The sequence below is a fragment of the Panthera onca genome, chromosome A1 (assembly GCF_046562875.1).
Source record: "Panthera onca isolate mPanOnc1 chromosome A1, mPanOnc1 haplotype 2, whole genome shotgun sequence".
In the NCBI taxonomy this organism is placed as follows: domain Eukaryota; kingdom Metazoa; phylum Chordata; class Mammalia; order Carnivora; family Felidae; genus Panthera; species Panthera onca.
The window spans coordinates 148,846,255-148,866,800 of record NC_138339.1 but is presented as its reverse complement, the minus strand read 5'-3'; the positions used below and the strand labels follow the sequence as shown (position 1 = coordinate 148,866,800).

General features: G+C 49.9%; 2 protein-coding genes across 3 annotated transcripts in view; one reads left to right on the top strand and one right to left on the bottom strand.

Moving 5' to 3' along the window:
* The window catches only part of SQSTM1 (sequestosome 1), a 217,658-nt gene that overhangs the window by 112,166 nt on the left and 84,946 nt on the right, over window positions 1–20,546 (bottom strand). The window lies entirely within an intron of this gene.
* Window positions 10,329–20,546, top strand: part of TBC1D9B (TBC1 domain family member 9B) — a 46,072-nt gene continuing 35,854 nt past the window's right edge. For both annotated transcript variants that reach the window (XM_060636414.3, XM_060636413.3), the window contains exons 1-3: window positions 10,329–10,531; window positions 13,930–14,040; window positions 19,821–19,939. In XM_060636414.3, the coding sequence (XP_060492397.2) occupies window positions 10,414–10,531; window positions 13,930–14,040; window positions 19,821–19,939 (348 nt within the window). In that variant the 5' untranslated portion in view covers window positions 10,329–10,413. The remainder of the gene's footprint in view (window positions 10,532–13,929; window positions 14,041–19,820; window positions 19,940–20,546) is intronic.

The following is a 20,546-nucleotide window of genomic DNA, read 5'->3' as shown; positions in this document are numbered from 1 at the left end:
CCAAAGGTTCCTGAGAGAAAGGCTTGCCTTTCGTCCCTCCTCTGAGACTACCACCCAGCACACCACGGTGGGGCTGCCGGCTGTGCAGGGCCGGCAATCTTGCTCGTTGCCATTTCCAGCCCCCCTCCTAGAGCATGACACAGGGGGCCGAGTGCTTTTGTGACCACCGAAGCCCTGAAGGCCCTGACCCCGAGGCCTGTGGACTTGTCTGCTTGGCATCTGCTGAGGTGTGAGGAGAGGTGGGCCCCACAAGGACAGCCTGGCAGTCTTCTCTGGGTGACCTTGGAGTGATGGCCAATGGGTGTCAAGCCCAGAACAACTCTGAGTGTTTTCTTGAGATCAGACCACCTCCTTGCTGTTAGATACCAGATGAGCACCCCTCTTCAGTCTTACTAGTCTGACCCAGTTGCCTCCTACCAGCCTTGGCATGAAGAAGGCACAGGGGCTTACAGAAAAAGACACGGTGGCCAGCACGGCGGACATCAGGGACACACGTGCTCGCCCCACACGCCTGGGGATGACATCGCGTTAACGTCACAAGAAACATGTACGTGAAGAGTAATACCAGCACAGAACCAGGACAAGCAAATCTGTAAAACAAATTGACGCCTCCTTTTTGCTCAAGGACACACTGCAGATCAGCCTGTTTCTCGTTTCAGTAGGAGCCATACAGAGATGTAAATGTGTTCAGGTCCTAGATCCTTCTTATGAGAATGGAAACTTCAGCCTCCATATGCTTACATCTGGCAGCAAACCACTCAGATCTGTGACCACCCCCCCACCCTGTGATTTTTATTAACTCTGTAAAACAGAAAAACAAGGTGGACACTTGCCGTTTTTCCCTGTGCAGCTGGCTTCTCCCTTTTAAGTGTCTATTCTCATCACATGTTGCTAGGACGCCTCAAAACACAGTTGCGCCCCCGAGCAAAACCCCTCAGAGAACCAGGGTGGTGATAGCCATTGGGAACGTCACCTCCCAGTGACCACTGGCGTTATGTCCATAATCATTTGAGGCTAGAACAGTGCAGGATTTTTAAGGTCTTAGCAGCTTTTTCTTTTTACTTTTAACCAAGGGCTTCTATTTGGTTCTTTTTTTTTCCTTTTTATTGTCTTTGTAGTACAAAAAAATTTTTGATAAACAGTTTCAAGAAAGCACTGTTCAGAAAGACAGGTTTGCCCCACTGGCTCTGTGGTGAGGGAATGAGTCTCAAGGAGATTAGAACTCAGTGTTCCAGACACACACCCAAGTTTGTGTTTGCTTTGGCTCATCCAACAGGGAAGATGGCTCAATTCTGACCGTGTTGTCTGTACCATGACCTTGTTTTCCTGCATCAGAACTGAGATCCCAGCAGGGCACTCTCTTCTGATTTGTATGGTCTCACAAAAGCATAGACATTAAATTTTACTCAAGACATTCCTTTACTGAAAAGGAATGAAGTGACCTGAGAAAAAATTAAAAACTCAGACCCCTAAATATCTACGTATTAAAACATATTTGAATTTCTGGTAAATCTAGGACACACCTTCACTGTCAAATAACCAAGGAGGCATTTCTTACAGGGGAATTCACTCAGAATAGTGCTCTGGGTCCCAGCTTGACACCTTTTCCCTAAAAATTGAGGCCACTTTTCTGTTCGGCTACAGAACGTCCTGCCTTTGTCAGGAGAGACAGTAACTTCTATGTGGAGGTCATACACTCCGGGAATAGCAATATTTGTCCCAAATAACAGCCTCTTTGCTGGCAGTGGTGCTGGAGACTTCTCTGTGGAGCCACTCCAGGGACCCCAGAGAGCGGGGTAGGGGTCTGGGTGAGACATCCTTCTCAGCACCCCTACATCTGAGAAGTTCGAGGTTTAGAAGCAGTTTATTGGCCATACAGGCCTGGTTGAGGTTATAGAGAGACCAGACCCTCTTCCCCAGCATATGAGGATCTCAGTTGTTCCAAGTCTTACAGCCACAGTGGTTATTAGCCAGGAAGTGTAGATAGCTTCTGAACGTTTTTTTTGTGTGTGGGGCAGGGAGGGTTACTATTTGAAGAACAGAAGGGACAGAGGAACAAGTCGCTTACACCGCAAACCCTCTGTCCCTCCTGCGGACTGCTCTGAGCTGGGCCTGGCTCCCACCTCTTCCTCCCAGCATGGCCTCCACCCCGTCCCCAGGCTGTGCCTGGTGCAGACCTCTCAGCATGCACCGCAGGATTCTTGTGGAGTGGGGTCTGGGGTAGCCATAACCATCACCTGATCAGCCAGGAATTGGGTCGTTACAGTTAAAATGCACTTAGGATTCGGTTGTGTTTCACTTCCGGAGTGAGCAACTGCCCATAGCCCTCTTTTGCTGATCCGTCAGGGAAAGGGAAGAGGCCACTGGCCAGGAAACAACAGAAGGGCCAGGCATGGCATCACCCAGTGGTGGGTGGGTAGTGTGTCTGTCCAGGGCTCCCGGCCTCTGCCCCCTCAGGGGAAGACCAGCTCTACTCCTGGGTGGTTAAAGACACCTCACCAAGTCTGGTGTGGCCGGCTTTTGAAGGAAGGCTCCATTCCCCAGCCCCTCCTCAGGCCTGACTCAGAGGAACTGCCAAGGGGCGCGCTTCCCTGAACACCCATTTGGACTGTACTGCCAGCTGCCCTGCTGCACCCAGCAGCCCAGCTTCCAAAACACGCAGTTGCTAAGGGTTTAAACAAAATAAGGTTACTGAATTTGACTGACCTGAAATTTCCTATGGGCTCTGTAAACTCTTCTCGTATTCTTATTACCCCTCACACCCCCATTCTTTCCATGATCTCCCATTAAATGAAACTGGTTCCCAAAATGCTGTCTCCCCATTAACCTTTATCACTTAGGCTGTGGTTCTGCTATAGGCAAACAAGGAGGTGGTGTTAATGTCAGGTCCCCCTGACAAGCGGTTGCTGTTCCTAAATGTCATGGAACAAAAACACTGGTTTCCAGGAAGTAGAATTTATAAGGAAAAGAGTAGGATTACGAGGCTAATTTCCTCAACAGACCTTTATTCAATTCTCACTATTTGCTACACTCAGAGTTGAGGGGGCTCCAGGGATCATGAAGACTTAGGCTGTTCTAGAACACTGGCCAACTGCGCTGTGAAGCGAAATACGATGACGGTGAGTCATGGAGATGGGGGTTTCCCCGGGGTGCAGAAGGAGGGGCACCAGGCAGCCATGAGAAGGCAGGATGGGAATGCATACTGCCCCGCCCCATGAAGACGAGGGATGAGGAGCAGGAGACTGGCAAGGGCATGGGTCTCACTCCCAGGGCTGTGGGGAGGGCCCACATCTCTGGGAAAGAGCAAGAGTGAGGAGGGTATGGACCAGAGAGACACTGCAATGCCCAGGTGCTGAGGCCTGCCCCAGGGCCGAGGGCTTCACTGTTAGGCCCGAGCCCGGGGTCCCACCAGCCTGAAGAGGAAGTCCAGGTGACTAGTCTCGGTGACCCGGTAGGTGTTGGTGGGACCCAGGGAGAGCCCCTGTGGGGACACTTTCCACCTCCATCTAGTGGGAGGCCTGGAGGTGTAGCTCTGGATCTCAGGCAGCCTGAGGTAAGGAAAGGGCGGTCAGAATTCCTGGGAAGCTGTGTTTGAAAGGAATAGGTCACCTAGACCTACCAAAGTAGCCCCCATGTAATCCCTGCCCCTCAGATGCCCCAAACCTTCTCCCTCCTCTCCCCTTCTCCTTCTTTCTCCCCCTCCCTCCCTACACCCCCCCTACACATACACATAGGTGTGTACACAAGATACACGCACTCACACACATATACACTCACAACAGTTAGACTCCCCAGAGAGGCTCTCCAGCCAGGCCTGGCGTTCCCTTCATTCAGATGATGGTGGGAGCCAGAGTGGGGCTGAAATTGCCCAGTGACATGAGAGCCAGGCTTGGGAAAAAGCCCTGGGGACACCAACATTTAAGGGATGAGCAGAAGGAGCAGGTGTCGGCAACCAATTTAGTTTAAACCACTGGGTGGGACTTCCCTCTTCAAGAAAGGAGGTGATGGCTTGAGGGGCGGAGGAGTTGGCCCTCACTCACTCCCAGAAACAGAGTTTGGACTGATTGACCTGAGCACTACTCCCAACACCCGAGGAAAGGATCATTATCACAGGGCAACTGTTAGGACACCCACAGCTTGAAAGAAGTGTCTTCCCTGCTAAGGGCACTTGTCACAAGAGAGGTGCGTCTGCTTGTGCCTTGTGGCCTCGTTGGTAAATCATTCCAAAACCTAGTGGGAAAAGGAGAAAATGAGCGCATATGTTCACATGACATCCATGGATGTTTCGCAAGACTGGGAAACTTACACATTTTAAGTCTCGTAACATCAGAGGAAATCCAGAAAGAAGGATACAGAGGTAAGGTGCCTGTGTTGGCTGCATGGAACTGTGCTTTGCTTACCATCCTGCGAAACAGTGGCAAGAGCCAAGTGTGGCAGAAGGGGGAAAGGTCTCCCCTCCCCTCCATGTCCCACTCCGAGACAGAGACCCTAACTAGCTGGCGTCTTCCCCGCCCCCTCTCTAGGGCTCCACCAGGGTGCTGGTGGAGTCAGGAAGGTTGTCTTCTTTCTTAGGCGTATCCTGAAAGATCCCCACTAACTGAGCCTTGACAAGGAGGGCCCAGTTGGCACCCTAGTAGGCAGGGGGTGATATCAGTCCCCTGTGATCTCTAGAGCTGCATCCCACCAGCCAGCCTCAAGTGACTGTGGAGGGGAAGGGGTGCCGGCTGCCTCAGCTACTTAGAAGGACGACATGTCTGCACCCAAGACTTGGCTCTCACTGTCTCACGGTCTAACAAGACCCCATAGGGGCCCCCAGCCCACAACCCAGGACTTACCTGGGATTTGCCCTCTGGCAGTTCACTCTAGCTCAAGCCTTTTTTTTTTTTTTTTTCCTGTTTTCTTCACTCTGACTTGGGGGAGAAGGAAGATACTTTGTGACAAAAAAAAAAAAAGAAAACAAATTTTCAAAATTTTGAATTTCATGCAAACTTGAGTACTAAACTTTCAGAAGGATCCAGTGCTGCTGAAATCCCTCAGACCTTCTTCCTGGGCTTTCCTAGTTCCTCCCATTGAATCTTCTACATGCATATACCACAAAAGACCAAGGTTCGAGGTGGCACCAGCCGGCCTGGCATCCTGAAAAGAAAGAGTTTCTCTGAAACGGCAGGCCCAAGGAGTGTTGCCAGGGGCCCAGAGACAGCTGCCAGAGCCCCGGTGCTCAAGCCAAGGGTGGTGTTGAGAATCAGCGGAAGCACCTTTATAAACCACACACATTCTCCTTTGGTGGAAAAGCCAAGAGAGGGAGGAAGTCATTGGCACCCTTTTCTTTGCCGCAGTGGATCTTGAATCTCCTGGGACACAACCTTGAGGATCCCCGGCCCAGTCGAATGCTGGCCTGAAACGGCTCATTTCCCACCAGTCCACTGTAATCCGCTTGGGTGGACACATGTGTAGGGAAGACACATGTCAGTTGGTCATCTGGCAACCCTGGCTGGCCTTCATCAGCTCCTTACCCCCTCCACAATCACCCTCTCTTCAGCTCTCTTTAGGACTCTCAGCAACTGTCAAAAGCCCCAGATGATCGTTCTGAGCTATGTTTTTACAAATTTAACCCAGCACAAAGTGGATCCTAATTTGTTTTCAGAATTACCCTTCATCCACAATTAAGTCCAAGTGTATTTACACTGTGTGATATTAAAGGACTATTCTAGTGACTGGTAGGTACTGAGCTGAGATGGCTATAAAGACAAAAGGTGGGGTGGGGGGTAAGTAGACTCTAATATCCAGGCCATTTCTTTCCCTTCACTCAAGTAAGCTGTTGCTAAGTAGGTTACCTGCCTGCTGACTGTATGCTGTGTGGACAAAGTCAACTAGCTGTGGCTAGTGTCTGCGTCCCCAGCACCTTTACTGGGTGCCCAGCCTGAAATGACACATGCCTTCCTAGAGAGAGCACTGTGTCCTACATCCCCCTGGCTTGCTGAGCCAACTGGAGTAGGGGCACCCTTGGCTGATGCTTGGGGCCAGAATCTAAAGCCAAGTCTAAAGCTGAGAATGAGAAGCAGGGTCCACTCCCAAGTGGCTGTGGCTCTGCCTAAGGAAACCTGACCGGTGTGATCACAGAAACAAAAGACTCCAAGCTATGAAATGCTATTTGGGGTATGGGGAACAGTGTCACCTACTAGAATAGTCTTCTTCCTGTACAAGAGGAGTTGGTCCAAACTGAAGGCTACGTATGTCACAATTGTTTTTGACCCTCAGTAGCTTTTGTACTCATATAAAATATTAAAGTTACCCCTTTCATATTTGGGTCATTCACAGAGCTCTCTTATTCTGGGTTCCTGCTAACTATGCACAACATCTCAGAGGATGGCATACAAAACTATTTTTCTAACTGTAGCACAGGTAATTTGGGGTGGGGGAGGCTTGGGATATACCTAAATGTGGCAAATGACTTATCTTCCACCTTGAGGGATGAAAGGGAAACTATGCACTTGAATTTTAACTCACCAATGGATAGCTTGTGCCAGAAAAAACACACATCAAATAGCCCAAAAGCAAAATTGCTCATTTGCTTCATTTGGGGGCTCACTGTAGGGGGAGTTACTTTGTCTAGAACACAGATTACCTGCGAGTAAAATGTGAGCTGATTATTGGCAATCAGATCTTATAAGCCCTTTGAAATGTCCTGGGCAGCACAATGGCCTAGGTCCATATGGTTAATGTAAGTATAATTAAGTAGTAAAATGGTATGGTATATACCTATATGCTGATAGTGTATACCTGTATGTGTGGGATTTGCTAATATAACCATTTCAATAAAAACCTACTGAAAAAGCTGCTTTGTCCACATTGAGTGCTGTTGGTGGTAACCTGCATCAGTGAGGGACTCTTGGCTGAAGTGGCAGAAACCCCAGACAAAACTGACTTAAGCAAAAGGGGAATTTAGCAGAGCTAACGTGCAGGGGGAACCTTGTGCATGGTCTGACCCTCATACATGGACACCAGTTCTCATTTGCTAGCCTGCTTCCTGCAGGGAGACTCCAGGCTCAGGCTCAGGGTGGTGGTAGCCCCATCAGCACCAGAGCTGGCCCACTTCCCCAGGAGGTAATCCAGAGAAAAATGGGACCTCTTTGAGGCTGACTGGCTTGGTTGGAGGCCCATGGCCATCACTGAACCAGGTGGTGTGTTACAGATAGTATGTGCCAACAGCCGAGGCCATCATGGGCTCCACTTCTGCAGATCAGGAGTGCACGTGGCCTCACCTGAAAGGCAGGAGCTGAGAGTTCTAAGGTGTGGTTTCCTCAGCAAAATCACAATGCTGCACGGGAAGAAGTGGATGTTGGGGCAGAAGCCTGGGTGCCTGGGCAGCTCAGTCGGTTAAACATCTGACTCTTGATTTCGGCTCAGGTCATGAGCTCACAGTTGGTGAGACGGAGCCCCACATCAGGCTCCAGGCCAACAGCACAGAGCCTGCTAGGGATTCTCTCTCTCCATCTCTCTCTGCCCCTCCCCTGTGTGCGCTCTCTCTCTCTCTCTCTCTCTGTCTAGAATAAGTGGATAAGCTTTAAAAAAAATTAATTAAAATGGGCGAAGGATATAAATAGACATTTCTCCAACAAAGATGCTCAAATGACCATCAAGCACATGAAAAGATGCTCAACATTGTAAGTCGTTGGGGAAACACAGATCCAAACCACATGATATACTACTTCATACCCACTAGGGTGGCTGTCATAAACAAGACAGACAGTAACAGGTGCCTGGGTGGCTCAGTCGGCTAAGCATCCAACTTCGGCTTAGGTCATGATCTCACACTCTGTGAGTTCGAGCCCTGCATCAGGCTCTGTGCTGGCAGCTCGGAGCCTGGAGCCTGCTTCGGATTCTGTGTCTCCCTCTCTCTCTGCCCCTCACCCACTCACACTCTGTCTCTCTCCCAGAAATAAACATTTAAAAAATTTGTTTAATAAAAAAAAAAGACAATAACAAATGTTGACCAGATATGGAGAAATTGCAACCTCCACACATCACTGGTGGGAATGTGAGGTGGTGCGGCTGTTTTGGAGAACAGTGTGGTGGTTCCTCAAAAGGTTCAACATAGGTTTACCATAGGACCCAACAATTCCACTTCTAGAAACATGTCCAAGAGAACTGAAAACATGTTCACCCAAAAGCTCGTACACAGATGTTCACAGCAGCATTATTCATAACAGCCTAAAAGGGGAAACAACCCAAATATCCAACTGAGGAGTGGATAAGGAAAATGGGGCATATTAAAACAATGGGATATTACCCATAAAAAGGAATGAAGTACTGATACATGCTACAACATGAACCTTGAACACATGACAGTAAGTGAAAGAAGCAAGACACAAAGGCCACATAGTGTATGAGTTCATTTATATGAAATATCCACAATGGGCAAACTCAGAGGGACAGAAATAGATTAGTGGTCACCAGGGGTGGAGGGGGTTGGGGAATGGGGAGTGATATGTAAGAAGTTTCTAATACGTAAGAAGTTTCTTTCCGGAGTGATGGAGTTAGTGGTAATGATTGCACAACTTTGTGAATGTACTAACACCAAACTGTGCACTTTAAAAGGGTGACTTTTGGGGCGCCTGGGTGGCTCAGTCGGTTAAGCGGCCGACTTCGGCTCAGGTCATGATCTCGCGGTCCGTGAGTTCGAGCCCCGCGTCGGGCTCTGTGCTGACAGCTCAGAGCCTGAAGCCTGTTTCAGATTCTGTGTCTCCCTCTCTCTGCCCCTCCCCTGTTCATGCTCTGTCTCTCTCTGTCTCAAAAATAAATAAACGTTAAAAAAAAAAAGGGTGACTTTTGGGGCACCTGGGTGGCTCAATTAAGGGTCGGACTTCGGCTCAGGTCATGATGTTACGGTTCATGAGACCCTGCATCGGGATCTGTGCTGACAGCTCAGAGCCTGGAGCCTGCTTCAGATTCTTTGTCTCCCTCTCTCTCTGCTCCTCCCCTGCTCATACTCTGTCTCTGTCTCTGTCTCTGTCTCTCAAAAATAAACATTTTTTAAAAAAAAGAAAGAAATGCAAACACTCTGAGGTGGGGCCCACCAATCTGTGTTTTAACAAGCCTTGCAGGTGATTCTGATGTATGATCAAGCTTGAGAACCACTGGCATGAAGGAACAAAATAACCCTTTACCTCCTCCTAAGGTGTTAACAAGTACTCCAAATTCCTGAGGGTAGATTACTCCCCAGAGAACACATTATCAGTTCAAGCTTACAAGGTCTTAAAGAAAAATGGCCTCTGCACCTTGATAAGGTCTCAAGCAATACTTCGGAAGACTTTTGATCACTCTGGCTGTCAACCATAAAACTGCCTATTTTACTTCCTTCTATCATATTAGATTTCTGAATGCCGGTGACAGAAACCCAATTGGCAACCAGCTAAAGCCTCCCGAGATGATCCCAAAGTGCCCGATGGGTTTGCCTGCCTGCCGGTTCCTGGGTGGGCTCAGGCCAGCAGCATGATCCTGCAACCAAACTGGACCTGGACCTTCTGGATTGCCCCAGACATAATTAACAGCTCCCTCTTTCACTCAAAAGGGCCGGTGTTTGTGAGGGGGTGGACCCTTACAGGCCAGCACTGGGAAAGCAGGGGGTTCACATCCTCTACCCATGCTTATGCAGAAACCCCTAATGTCCCAGGGCCAGCCCCGTCCCAACCCCTGGACCACCAAGCCCCAGGGTCCCTCTCTCTCATGTGTGGGGACTGCACGTATTTCTATGGACCCTGCCAGCTTCGAGGCTCCCTGACAACCCGTCCTCAGCTCCTGGAGGTTTTCCTAGTCCTAGGTCCCAGCGTCCGAATTCTGAAAATGGTGACAATCGTCTAACCCCTTCCAGAAGCCCTTTGCAAAGTTAATATGCCTTGGGGTGCACAGCACAATTAGCCGGACGTGTATTTGCAAATGCTATTTCTTTACATTTCCCCCACAAACCCTGGACAGGTTTTCACAGAACGCCAGGGCCCCGTCTCTCTGCGCAACCAGTTCCTCGGGCCTGTGCACTCGGCCATTCTGGCCAGAAGCCCATGGCCCCGGGGCTGGGCCGTCGCTCCTTAGATGAGACTACAGTGCCCCGGGGCTGGGCCGTCGCTCCTTAGATGAGACTACAGTGCCGGGACTTGGGCGAGAGGGAGGCGGACCCGGCCGGGTCAGGCCGGCCTGCGGCGGGAGGCCGGGGGCAGTGGGGCGGGGCGGGGCCCGGGGAGACGCGCGCGCCCCGCGGGCCCCGAGCCGGCGTTTGCTGGTCCGCGCGCCCGCCAGGGGGCGCCGCCCGGTCAGCCCGCCCGCCCCGCCCCGCCCCGCCCGCTCGGCTCCGGCGCGGCGGCGACGGCGGCGGCGCTTCCGCCTGGCCGGCCTCGGCCCGGTGCGAGCGGTCCCACGATGTGGTTGGGCCCGGAGGAGGTGCTGGTGGCCAACGCGCTTTGGGTGACGGAGCGGGCCAACCCCTTCTTCGTGCTGCAGCGGCGCCGCGGCCACGGCAAGGGCGGCGGCCTCACGGGTGAGAGGCGCGCGGCGGCCGGGCCTATGGACGCGGCCGCGGGCCGGGCGGGGAGGGCGCGCCGGCGGCGGGGGCCGGGCCGGGGCGGGGGCGCGAGGGGAGGGCGGGGGGTCGGGGAGGCGAAGAGGGTGTCCGGGGCGGGAGGTGGGGACGGGGCCCGGGGGCGGGGGGCGCGCGGTGAGGACGGGCCTAGGACGGGGAAAAGGCAAAGGGGCTGGCGTTGGGAGGCTGGTCGGCGACTTCAGCCAACCCTGGGAGGTCAGGCGAAGGCTGGCAGCGGCCTCTGGCCGATCGCGGTGCCCGTGAGCTTCCCGGGGCTTAGCCCAGGCGTGTGCAGCCTCCTGGAGTGAGATTTCACAGCTGAAAGTCAGCGACATCTCCTGGTCCTCTGCGTCTGCCTCAGTTTCCCCCAGGACGTCAGAGGCGCCAAGTGACACAAGCACACGTTTTCTTTTGCATCTTTCCTTCCACCCAGATTTGCCCTTTTAGCGAGATCAGAGGCCCCCCGAGCTGCTGCTGGCCTCAGCCCCCATCCCTCCAGCTTTTTGTCCACCTTTCTTGCTTGGTGGTGCCCTGGAGCCGCAGATGGAGGCTTTGCCTAATTACCAGTGTAGGCTGTTCTGGCGAGCCAGCCAAGGTGCCCCTTTGTCCATCTGGGCAGCACCACTAATGGTGGGCAGGCACCTCCAGGAGTTGTGTGGCATGTGGGATCCAGAGAAAGTGCCCTGGGCCTTCCCTCTGCAGGTTGTCCGAGGTCCCTCATGCTCCAAGCCTGTGTGGGCACTACCAGTGCAGAGCTGGGGCAGGCTCAGTGTCTATGCTTCCAGGTGGCCCTTTGTTGCCATACCAGACTGCAGGCCCAGTGTTGCCAGATCTTACGGTTATCTACAGAAATTTTTGTGAAACATTGTGATTTTAAACATTAGCGAATAGTCGTGCAAGATGCAGCTAGGAGTTTCCCACAAACCTTCTCTGCCACTTTTCCTGGCCATACCTCCTAATGTGGAAGAGACTGTACCGTTCTTTTTTTTTTTTTTTTCTTAATGTTTACTTATTTTGAGAGAGAGAGTGCGCACACACATGCTCGAGCATGGAAAGGGCAGAGAGAGAGGTAAACAGAGGATTGGAAGCAGGCTCCATGCTTTCAGAGCCTGATGCGGGGCTCAAACTCACGAACTGTGACATCATGACCTGAGCCGAAGTCAGACCCTTAACTGACTGAGCCACCCCAGGCTCCCCGGACTGTGCCTTCCTAAGAAAACTGTGTTCCCTTCAGTGCCTAAGCTGCCTCCCAGCAGCCTCAAGAATCACAGGAGCCAGTGCTGGACCTGTGTCCTAGACTAGGATGTTCAGTGGATGTTAGACAGCAGCTCCTCTGGAGAGTCTGAACAGTGGTCAACCTCAAAAGCCCATTTAGGAAAGCCAGACATGGTGCTCAGTACCTTGTGTAGCACCAGTGTGCTTCCAGCACTCATTCTGTGCTCTGTGCATCTAAAAATCATCTCAGAGGGTGGGTGGGACCCTCTGTGCTCTGCCTTCCTGGGCACAGAAGGTGCTTTCCACTTCACTCCTGTCTCTCTGCCCCCCCCCCCCCCCGCCAGAGTGTGTCCGCCCCCCAACCAGGAACCACTCCTTCAGCTCCCTGTTCAGCTAGGTGTGATGAGTCCTGCTGTGGCCTCTGCCATGGCCTTCCTTGTGCCATCATAGACATCCTGGCTTTCTGAACCCTGTATCTCCAAGGGAGGAACAGTTAGAGATGTGGTTTTGTTCAGGCTGGCCTTTAAAAACAGATGCCAGCCCTGGGGCGCCTGGGTGGCTCAGTTAGTTAAGCATCTGACTTCAGCTCAGGTCATGATCTCATGGTTTGTGGGTTCAAGCCCCACGTCTGGCTCTCTGCTGTCAGTGCGGAGCCCGCTTCAGATCCTCTGTCCCTCTCTCTCTCTGCCCCTCCCCTGCTCACTCTCTCCCTCTCAAAAATAAATAAACATTAAAAAAAAAAAAAAACAAAAACAGATGCTAGCCTGGATTCCTCATTGAAGAGTCTGAGTGTGACAGAGATGTTCTGCCCATGAAAAAGCTTTCAGGTCTTGAAACAAGGATATGCCAACAGTATAAGGATTAAAATAAAATCTCCAAGACCCAAAGAGAAACCCCAGCAGAAACCATGGAAAAAAAAAAGTTTATTCCAAATCCTGATGAAGTTTTAATATGCCAATTTAACTGCAATTTAGAGAGACAGTTTAGAACATTTCAATAAAACAAGCGAGAGATTCCAGACTCCTAAATTGGATGTGGGTGATGAGTATCTTCTTTTGTAATCAGTAATTTTATTTGTTAAGATTTAGGAGGGAAAAAAAATAGTTAAAAATGGAATATGACCCAAAAGTGTTAAAGTCGAGTTAATAAAATCATTCTGACATCAACAGGAAAATGGTAACAGAATATTTCCAGATCATACCAAAAACAGCACTTCATGAAAAGGAAAAAATAAATTCCAAATAGGAACAGTGAACAGATTTTTAGATAGCTTAATAATTCAATTTAACAAAGAGAAGTGAATCAAACACGGGTCAAAGGCATTTCTTCTAATTTGTCAGGGAAACAGCAACATTGATAAAGGATATATGTGATGAAAAGGGAAATTTGAAATGTCCTAAAATGCTTCAGTTCAGAGATGGAAACAACTAGATCAGTGTTTTCCCAAATTGGACAGTTCTAAAAATTGCCATGTCTTCTTCAGTCATGACTTCTGAAGCCACAAGAAACCTCCTTAAACTTTCCAGAATAAAAATGTGTGATTACTTGGCGGAGGAAAGACTACATTATCTTCCTGTTGTTGATAATGGAAAGTGATATTACAAAGTCATTGTCTTATATTTGAAAAAGCCATCAGAGTACATGGCCAAAAATGTCAGGGCAAAAACAAAAATGTATCTTAAGAGATGTGTCTGGCAGTTAATAAAACACATTGTACTTTTTGTCTGGATTTTGTGATATCCATGGTATTGTTTTTGTTTTTAATTTGAGACTTGTCCTTTCTCATTCTAAAGAAATGCTTGTTTTCAAACCTAATTTTGTATTTTTCCTAAAGAGGGCCCCCCAGAATTGTTTAAGCTCATAAAAAGGGCCCCTTAAATCCTGAGTCTGCCCCTGCCTGCAAGCATTTGTGAGTCAGGAGAATAAGCAGAAGCTTCCAGGAAGAAGTGGGAGGGGAGTTTTTGATAGGGATCAGATACAGCTGAAGGCCTTTGAGGAAAAAGAAGTCATTTGGTGGACGAGGGTGATGCCAGACCTGTCATCACCTCATGGCATTGAGGGCAGTGCTACTGTTCTGGCTGCCTCCGGGCTCGGCTGCCGGTGTGGCTCTCCCTCACCCTCACTCTCTGCCCTGCTCCCAGGTCTTCTTGTGGGCACCCTGGACGTGGTGTTGGACTCCAGTGCCCGCGTGGCCCCTTATCGAATCCTGCACCAGACCCAGGACTCCCAGGTCTACTGGACAGTGGCATGTGGTAGGTGCCTTGAATCACAAGGGATGCTGGACAGGGCCTGCCCTAGATGAGCAAGGTGGGCCCCCCAGCAGGGAGGGGACCCAGCCTGCATTCCTGGACTGGATATTGCCTCCAGAGAACCTGGTGCTACCCTTCGTTCAGACCACACAGCCCAGGCCTGTGTCCAGCTTAGGAAGGCAGCTCAGAGGTTCACAGGTGCCCTGTAGTGCTTTGAGATTGTGGACATTGGTGGGAACGTGCATGTGCGGAGCAGTGAAAAATTGGAGTTACCCGACACACAGGTTGCCTGCTGAGGGGGAACAAGAACAAGCCATCTTTCTTTTTTTTAATTTTTTTTTTTTAACGTTTATTCATTTTTGAGAGAGAAAGACAGAGCATGAGTGGGGAAGGGGCAGAGAGAGGGAGACACAGAATCTGAAGTAGGCTCCAGGCTCTGAGCTCTCAGCACAGAGCCCGACTTGGGGCTCGAACTCATCAACTGTGAGATCATGACCTGAGCTGAAGTCGGACACCCAACCGACTGAGTCACCCGGGCACCCCCATCTTTCTATCTTCTTGTGTCAGCTGTCAAACGGTAAACGAGTATCCTTTCTGTAGTCTAAGCACCATACTTTGGGCTTTTTTGTGTTGTTTGTTGGTGACTTTGTTTCAAATGGCCCCCTGGGGCACCTGGGAGGCTCCTTGGTTGAGCATCAACTCTTGCTTTCTGCTCCGATCATAATCTCACAGTTCCTGGGATCAAGCCCTGCTTGGGATTCTCTCTTTCTCCCTCTCTCACTGCCCCTCCCCTGCATGGGTGTGCTCTCTCGCTCAAAATAAATAAACTTTAAAAGTAAATAAATTGGGGCGCCTGGGTGGCTCAGTCAGTGAAGTGTCCAACTTCAGCTCAAGTCATGATCTCAGTTTGTGGGTTTGAGCCCCGCATTGGGCTCTGTGCTGACAGCTCAGAGCCTGGAGCCTGCTTCAGATTTTGTGTCTCCTTTTCTCTCCCTGCTCGTGCTCTGTCTCTCTCTCTCTCTCTGTCTCTCTCTCTCAAAAATTAATAAACATAAAAAATTGTTTGAATAAATAAAATACAAATAAATAAAGTGGACCCAAATGTAATGCCAAGGTGCTGGCTGGGTTCCTAAGCACAAAAAGTGTGATGTGCCTCATAGAGAAAGTAGGTGTGTTAGAGAAGCTTCATTCAGGCATGTGTTACAGACAGAGCTGCTAGCCATGAGTTCCACGTTAGGGAATTAATATATATTAAATAGGGTGCCTTTAATCAGAGAGCCACATAAAACAAAGTCATGTATTGATCGGTTGATGAAAATGTTGTGACTACAGGTTTATAGGAGCTTAGCCTTCCCTGTAGCTCCCCTGGGGTCAGTATTGTTCATGAGACTTTACAGAAGTAGCTGCCGTGAATAATGGGACTGGCAGTAGTCATCCACCTGGGAGGAGACACGCTCAGCCCTCCCTAGAGTCTGGGAGGAGGTCCTCTTTCAGTGGGTACCAACCCAGCTGAGGTCACTGGGATACATTAACGGTCACAGCCAGCACTCAGACAGCACATGCAGCAGGCCAGGCACTTATGTGAACTTCCCGAAAACTCGAGAAGGTGAAACTTTGTTTTTTGTGAGTTTTTTTTTTCCCCTGTATTTTGAAGATGAGGAAACTGTGGCACAGTGAGGGTTAGGAGGCCTGAAAAAGGATAAGAGCGTTCACAGCTGAGACCCCTTCTTCCAAAGTCATCTTCCTCCCTGGCACCTGAATAGAGGTGCCCTTTCCCCTGTGTAGGAATCAACAAAGGCTTCAAAGTCTGGGATTGCCCAAGGCCAGGTGGGGGCGAATTGGGACCCCTGCTCTCCTGGTTCCAGAGTCTGCCTGAGAGAGGGGCTTCCTATGGGGTGGGACCCAGGGAGGTTGTCCTGTGCCTGAGCTGCAAGGAGACACGTTACTCTAAAATGGGCCTTTGTGGAGGCCTCTGGGTGGCTCAATTGGTTAAGCATCTGACTCTTGATTTCAGCTCAGGTCATGATCTCACGGTTGGTGGGTTTGAGCCCTGAATCGGGCTGTGTTTTGAGGATACAGAGCCTGACTGGGATTCTCTTTCCCTCTGTCTGCCCCTCCCCCGCACGTGCGCACACACACACTCACACACACTCACACACACTCACACACACACTCTCTCTCTCTCTCTCTCTCTCTCTCTCAAATAAATAAAACTTTAAATAAATAAAACTTTAAAATAAAGAAATGAAATGGGTCCTTTGGGCCCCTGGTTGGCCCAGTCAGTTAAGCGTCCAACTTCGGCTCAGGTCATGATCTCTCAGTTTATGAGTTGGAGCCCCATGTCAGTCTCTGTGCTGACAGCTCAGAGCTTGGAGCCTGCTTCCGATTCTGTATCTCCCTGTCTCTCTGCCCCTCCTGCTCATGCTCTCTCTCTCTCTTTCTCAAAAATAAATAAATACTTTAAAAGAATTTTTTAGGGGCACCTGGGTGGCTCAGTTGTTTGAGCGTCCAACTTCGGCTCAGGTCATGATCTCACGGTCCGTGAGTTCGAGCCCCGCGTTGGGCTCTGTGCTGACAGCTCAAAGCCTGAAGCCTGTTTCACATTCTGTGTCTCCCTCTCTCTCTCTGATCCTCCCCTGTTCATGCTCTGTCTCTCTCTGTCTCAAAAATAAATAAATGTTAAGAAAAAAAAAATTTTTTTTTAATTTTTTTAATAAAATAAAATGGGCCCTTGAGATTTTCCCTTGTCTCAGCAATGTTCCTTCTCAGCAGATGAGGAAGAGACAATCCATGGCAGTGAGAGGAAGGCCATGCTTGTGGCAGTGTGGGAACTAGCAGGGCCTGGTGCTGGGGAGCCTTAGTCTTTAGCCTCAGGCCACACACTGACCTACTCCTGCTTCTACCACACCCCCCAAGCCTGCCCTGACCTCTGCTGTGCCTCCCTCCTTCCCCTTCAGCTCTGCAAAACCAGACATGGTCATGCTGACACCTGCCCAGTGAATCCTGACTCCTTAGCTTGCCATTAAAGGACTTTTGGGGCCAGCCTGCCTCCATTTCTGTCCTTCCCTCATCTCACAACTGGCCTTCAGCCAGACCAGACACACCTGTCCTGGCCAATGTGTAGTGTCCCCCCCACATCCACCTAACCTTGCACTCTGTTGAGAACCCGCCCAGTGTCAGCTCCTATGGAAAACCAGATTCCCCAGACCCAGGTATCCACTTTTTCCTTCTTGCTACTCCAGACTCACCATGTTTGGGGTACTTTTACCAGCACTTTTACACTAAGGGCTCACTGGCTCTCACCCTAGACTGGCAGCTCCCTAAGGGCAAGGGTAGAGTCTGAGCAACCAGTCAGCCTGGGCTAGGACCATGGTTTGGTCACATCTCAGCTGTGTGACACTGGGCAACTCACTTAACCTCTCTGTGCCTCACCTCCATCCTATAAAACAAAAATAATGGTACTGTCTCCAAGGTTCTCTAAAAAGAAAATAAGATATTCCATGAAAAGTTCTGAAAACAGAAGTAGCACTTAATAATAATTAGCTATCTTTTTTATTCTCTGAACCTAACATAAAGATGGCATAGTTTGTGTTTACTTAGTGCTAAGGGAAGATTGAGTTACTTCTGATAATTCTTTTGAATGCACATAGGTAAATATTTATACTCAAAGTGCAGACAGATCCACACAGTGGACAGTGTGGACAAGATTTCTTCTGTTTGAGGTTGCCAGGAATGTGTGCATGAAAGACAATGACTCTAGAGCTGTATCACTTGCAAATTTAACTTCCAAATTCAAATGCAGGTTCTTGGCAAAAAGAGAGAGAGAGAGAAAGAGAAATCCCTTCTCCTACCAACAAGACCTTGGCCTCTGTGCACCAGGGAAAGGAGGCCATAAAAGAAGTCCAAAGGAAAAACGGGGGGAGAAGAAGGAAATTGTGGGTGGAATTATGCCTGTAATTTTGATTGTCTGTTGTGACTCACTGACAGTTGTATGAATCTGGGTTTAATTGCCTTCACGTGGGCATCTTCACACTGGCCCACGGGAGAGGGGAAGGGTCTTAACTCAGTATTGATTGCTAGAGTAGTGAACTCCTTGGGTAAATGTAAAGGAACAATCAACCTTAACCAAGACCAGCTGGGTTGTGACATGTCCCAGAGCAATCAGTGAGCGAGATGCCTGGGACAGAGTTGATGGTAGGGACCAACTTGGCCTGGCCAGGGCAGGGTCAGGATTGAGTCTTCAGCTGGTGGAAGGTTGTTGATAGGTAGGAAAGGATGGGGTGGCAGAGAATCAGGCACCCAGCAAAAATTGGACTTGGGTCTTTACTCAGGCTCCCTCCATGCCTAATCTGTGGGCCTTACCATGGGCACTCACAGTCCATAAACTGATCAGCTGAGAAGGATGCAGGGCTTTCACTCTTCTGGTGTTCATTCGTTCAGAAAACGGTTTCTGAGGGGCGCCTGGGTGGCTCAGTCAGTTAAGCATCCAACCCTTGGTTTCAGCTCAGGTCATGATCTCACGGTTTCATGAGTTTGAGCCCCGCTCTTGGGATTCTCTCTCTCCCTCCCTCTCTGACCCTTCCCTGCTTGCACACGTGCCCCTCTCTCTTTCTCCAAATAAATCAAATTTAAAATCTTAAAAAAAGAAAAGAAAAAGAAAACAGTTCTTGAGTGAAATCCCCTGCCAGGCACAGGCAAAATCCCAAAGAGGTAGGGGAAGCCAGGCAGAGACTCCTGTCATCCCTTTGCTTCCCCTCCCAGTTCCTTCAGTTGGGGAGAGGGGGCAGAGAAAACAGCTGCCCCACCCTTCAGGAGCGGCATTAAAACTGCCCTAAGTTTTTCCATTACCACTGGAGCTGCTGTGCCCTCCAGAACCCTTCCCTGAGGAGAGAAGGGACTACCTCCTAGGCGGGCTGAAACTGGGGACTAGCCAGAAGCTGCAGGGGTCAGGAGGGGGCAGGAGAAGGGCTTGGGTGTGAACAGGGGTGGTGAGGAGGACCTTGCAGGCAAAGGCCTGGGTGGGTGCCTCTGGCTTCAGAGAGAGCAGGCGAGAGCCTCTAGCTTGCCCCACAGAAGACCAGCTGGCCAGGGACCTGGAGTCCTACAGGAAGCTCCATCCAGCTGCCATCTGTGGACACCTGAATGCTCCTGAAACTGCTGGCACTTACAAGTCTGACTGTCTGGTCAGTCACCTATATATCAAAGACCACATCAAGTCCTTTTATCTGGAAGGGAAATCTTTACAACTAAGCAAACCTGCAGATCTATAGACTATTTCTGGAAGGGCATGTAGGAAGCTAGTGGTGACTCTTACTTGGTGTTAGAGGAAATGGAGGCTTTATGTTCCACATGACTCTCTACAATTCTTCCTGAACCATTTTTCGTGTTCATGACTACTGTTATGTATGTAAAGTTGTGGTTTTTTTAATGTTTATTTAATTTTGAGAGAGAGACAGAGTGAGGACAGAGGAAGGGCAGAGAGAGAGGGAGACACAGAATCCAAAGCAGGCTTCAGTCTCTGAGCTGTCAGCCCAGACCCTAATGTGGGGCTCGAACTCACGACCCCCAAGATCATGACTTAAGCCAAAGTCAGGCACTTAACTGACTGAGCCACCCAGGCACGCTTGTACGTAAAGTTTAAGTAGGAAAAGAGTAAGCAGCCTGAAGATTGGAGTCTTTTGGATATAGCAAATTAGGTCATCTGTTTTAGTCTCTGAATTTATGGTTAAGGCCTGGTGATTTTAATGATCTTCCTCTTTTTTACTCCACCAAACCTTCCCTAGGTTCTTCCCGCAAAGAGATCACAAAGCACTGGGAATGGCTGGAAAATAACTTACTCCAGACGCTGTCCATCTTTGACAATGAGGAAGATATCACCACCTTCGTCAAGGGCAAGATACACGTAAGGTTCAACTTCCACCACTGGCTCCTGCTCCTGCTCTGGGCTGGCAGGTTCACCTGTATCATCTTATTTAACCTCCAAACAGTGTGGTTAGGTCTTCTCTCTGTTTACTAGAAATGGAAGGCAGTGTTCACTCCCGTTCTCTCAGTCTTGAAAGGGGCATTTGAACTTGCCACACAGGTCCCTGCTTCTCCCGGCCAGCTGCAGGAGTCTGACCAAGCTTAGCTGGGAGTTTCTATTCCCCACAAAGGAACAGCTCTCATGGCCAATGCCTTGGCCACCGTAACAGGAAGAAGATGGAAGTGATAGAATAGTTGGAGGCATGTCTCATTTACAAAACGAACACTACTTAAAAATGTGTGCACCCTCTGCCCCAGTGATTCCCTTCCTTGGAATATACCATATGGTGTCGTCATACATGCAGAATAACACATACTCTGCAGCACTGTCAGCAGAAAGACTGGAAACGGCACCTTCCAGTCTATGGTAGGAGGGGAAGCAGCTGCTATCTGTTCTGCAAAATGAGAGCGGTACTTCTTGCTAGCGTAGCATTTATGGAGTACCGTACTGAGCGCTTTATGTCAGGGGACTGGTTAGGTCATATATG